The sequence below is a fragment of the Ochotona curzoniae genome, unplaced genomic scaffold, assembly GCF_017591425.1.
Source record: "Ochotona curzoniae isolate NIBS_2020 unplaced genomic scaffold, NIBS_Ocur_1.0 scaffold_1037, whole genome shotgun sequence".
Lineage (NCBI taxonomy): Eukaryota > Metazoa > Chordata > Mammalia > Lagomorpha > Ochotonidae > Ochotona > Ochotona curzoniae.
Genome location: NW_024467083.1, coordinates 31,755,687 through 31,759,509, shown reverse-complemented (window position 1 = coordinate 31,759,509; position 3,823 = coordinate 31,755,687). Strand labels below are relative to the sequence as shown.

Below are 3,823 nucleotides of genomic sequence, written 5' to 3'. Positions count from 1 at the left end.
CCAGACCCAGAAAGATAAATATAACAAGTTATCTCTGATGCGTGAAAGTTAATATGTAAATAATATTAAAATTTGTGTGGCTGTCATATCATTTGGTAAACACAACTGTAAATACTGAATGATCAATATCACGAATCCCTCATTTTGTGATATTGTTTTCAAGAAAAAAAATAGTACATATGTTTATGTATGTATGTAAAATGTCTAACTATGAAGTAAAAGTAGTAAGGTTAACAACTTAAATTTTAAAATGAAAAGTAAGTGTAAAATGACATTGTTGTAATCCAATTCTTTCTTATGAAAGAAAACATAGCAATGTGTCCACAGGCGTACGTTTGAACTTGGCTGCACTCAGGAGCTTACAGTTTAATGAAGAATAGGAATCCAGAGCCCTTAAGTTCAAGCACTTTTGAGTGTTACACTTGGGCAGGTGTAGGATTCTCCCTGCATCTAGCCTTCACTGTGTTTCAAGGAAGTGGAGGCTTTGTATTTGGTACCTTTGTAAGCCTCACAAACATGTTGCAACAGTACCATTAGCATCATCATTCCTTTTGCTGAGGCAAGAAAGCGGAGGCATAGGCCACAATGTTGCATAAGGCCACAATGTTAGGGAAGCAGATCTAGAGTTTAAACTCAAGCAGCTTGTATGCAGGACCTTTCCATCTAAGACCTGCCTAATGACACAACAAGGGTCAAAGAATGTCTCCCTGAGCCTTTTCCTGGACCTTTTGGGGATGCCCCACTCCTCCTTACCCTCATATTCTATCCCCCTTGTTTTCTGGGATTAGACATCTTAACAGTTGTGCCCATATTTGATTCTCTAGGGCTTTGCTCTATCAGATGTCAGTGTTTCCTGGGCACTCCTTTCAGAAGAGCCACACCTTCTGGACAGCAGGTGAGGGCACAGCAGAAGCCAGTCCTCAAAGGTCACTGACATTGTAGGGCTGGGGCTCTTTGCTCACTCCCCAAAGCTTGCTTCTTTGACTCAGTGCTGTAAAACAAAAGTATAAAATAAATCAAGACCCGTCAGAACACCATAAGTCTTGCACAGCAGAGGAACACGTTTACTTGTCAGTTCATGGTTTCACTTCCAGCCTCATGGTTACATGGTGGAGAGGCTGGTGGCAGCAGGTGGAAAGGTGCCCATGCTACATCATTCTGGGGGTGGGCATGGAGGAGGGCAAGGAGGTGGGCATTTGGGAGGACAAGGCTTAGGGCAGGGCTTGGGAGGGCATGGTGGAGGACACGGAGGAGGACATGCCACAGGGCACACAGGGCAAGGTGGGGGGCATGGTGAACACTTCGGTGGTGGTGAACATTTTGGTGGTGGGCACTTGTCAGAGCAGCGTTGCAGTAGCTTCTTTAGGCAACTGGGCTGGCATTTGGTATCACACCTTTGCTCACATCTGGGGTCGCAGGTCTTGGGCTCCATCTTGGGTTCATTTGCTTTATTCTTGTCATCACTCGACATTGTTGATTGTCTAGTCCTAGAAAGAAGGACAAGATGGGTTGTGGGTGGCTGGGGATTTGTAGGGCCTCTTTGTCCCACCTGCTTTCCAACTGTATTCTTTTTAAAAAATTATTATTAATTTTTAAATTTTAGATGATGTTTATATATTTGGTCAGGGTGGGAAGTATCCAGGTTTAGGGAGAAGTGGGTGTGATTGTTGTTTCCAAGCTTTCTATTTCCTCTTCCCATTTCAGGGGGGAGGGGAGATAAGGGGATAGGCCATACCCATCCCAATATCTGATACCCGAAGACAGGGAAAGGCTATCCCATATCAACCCAGGGACACAATGGCGCATGTTCTGAATCTGCCCAGGTGGATGTGATAGTTCAAAATTTTGTCAATCTCACTGATCGATGGATGAGGAATCCCTTCGAATGTCCATTGATTGACACCATCAAGCTTATAGTCTCCAATAACCCAGATATTTGCTGCCATTGTTTGGCTGAGGTAGTTGTCCATATGTTCTGTTTTCCATTCTCTTCTATGGTACCAGATGTCCTCTGCAAGCTCCGATCACCTACCTTGTCCTCCACGTGCACCATGGTCTGCCATCTAGCACTCCAGCCTCCACACTGTAGAGAACCAGTTCTAGGTGGGCTCATGGATTTGAGTCAGGTGACATGGGCTATGCCTGACCCCTCCAACCCTGGGGGTCAGATATCCAGTAACCACCTCGCAGGCAGGTCCATGTCTCTGGGTCATGCCATCTAGGACTTGCTGATGTGTCTGGGCTCTAGCCTGCCTCATTCTAGGGTTGTCTGTCATGCATTTGCAATAGTATGTCTCAGTCTCTCCACCCTTCATCTGCTTTTGCTTCACTTACTCTTGTTTCTATTCTGTAGACTTCAGCAGGAATCCTTAACTTGGAGTCCTGGGATGGTCTTGAATGTAAGAATTGCATTTAAATACAGTTGCCATTTTTCTGTAACCTCGTACGTTTCAAAACACTCTTTCAAGGTCCCTGTGAGATCACTTCCCCAGCCATTGGAAAATAACTGGGAAGTATATGAGGAGCCTTCCGAACACTAAGACACCTCTTCAGCCCTGCATCTTACCTAAGCACTCCCTTATCACATCCCTAATCTTGGGAATTGCTTTATTCATGCCAGAATTGGAGGAGATATCTGAATCTTCACTGTATGATAGAGCTCCCACGGAATACTCTCAACTATTCACCTTCATTTAACTTGAAGCTCTGTTATTAAGACTTTTTCTTCAGCAATTGGCCTTTGATTTTGATTATATAGTTTATATTTCATTTAACATTATTAACTCCTTGGGCCTAGTGCAATAACATAGTGGCAAAATCCTCCCCTTGCAGATGCTGGGATCCCACATGGGTGCTGATTCATTTCTTGACTGCTCCACTTCCCATCCAGCTCCCTGCTTCTGGCCTGGAAGAGCAGTGGAAATGGCCCAGAGCAGGGAGGACAGACCCCTCACAAGTCCTGCCAGGTGATACAGGCAAGGGAAAACATCAGAAAGAGGTGAATTGAGAAATTCTAACTTCTCAGAACATGTGAATGTCAGAGCCTCAAATGTAGCTTTTGGAAGGGAAGTTGTTTTCCCTCGCTTGAATTTTGCCCTGAGCTAAATCTTGTTCTGTTGACAGTTTAACTCCTGGATATGGACATGGCTTTTCACTCAGTACTTCAAGTTGGATCTGACTGGCATGCCATCAATTTGCCTTGAATAATCTAAAAGCACAATGCCATCTAATCTAATTTTAAATCCAGAATGGCTTTCCAGGGGAGGCAGATCCTTAAGCTGAAGTCTATCATTGTTAAGAATCTCTGTTCCCAGCAAGTGAAGTGCATCCCAGACATTGTTAATGAAAATGATAGGATCTCTTTCTTTACCTAACTGTCTTAGCCCTTCTCAGTGCCTGGGGTGCCGCAGGTCACTTCTGGGGCAGGTGGAGTAGATACGTGGTCATTTCCAGCTGTCCAAGTACAACTCACCTCTTCTTGCTGCTAGTCAGCTTGACAAGTGGTCGAGTAAGGCCAGTGGTGTGGCTGTGCTTGGGAAGGTGGATTCTCCCTCCGGTTCCTTTGTGCTGCTCTGAAGGAGCTGAGGGTGGGGACAGGGGGGAGTAGCACTTGTGACATCATCAAGGCATCATGGAGGAGCAATTGTTGGGTGGCTCCGGAACTCCCAGCTCCACTCGAGCCCTTGGTATGAGAATAGAACCAGGATGAGCTACCCCCTCAGTGGTCGCCCTGTTCCCTGGGTCCTACAAAATGACATTGTCTGTGGGGAAGGCTGCAGAGCTGGGAGGACAGGAGGAGGCTCATGGTTATTCAGAATAGAAA

General features: G+C 45.5%; 1 protein-coding gene across 1 annotated transcript; it reads right to left on the bottom strand.

Annotated features, from left to right (window-relative positions):
- Positions 1 to 1,047: 1,047 nt before the first annotated feature.
- Positions 1,048 to 3,568, bottom strand: LELP1 (late cornified envelope like proline rich 1). The gene is made up of 2 exons (XM_040999184.1): positions 3,473 to 3,568; positions 1,048 to 1,487 (listed from the first exon to the last, which is right to left on the bottom strand). The coding sequence occupies exon 2, from the start codon at positions 1,469 to 1,471 to the stop codon at positions 1,154 to 1,156; it is 318 nt and encodes a 105-aa protein (XP_040855118.1). The 5' UTR covers positions 1,472 to 1,487; positions 3,473 to 3,568; the 3' UTR covers positions 1,048 to 1,153.
- Positions 3,569 to 3,823: the final 255 nt, after the last annotated feature.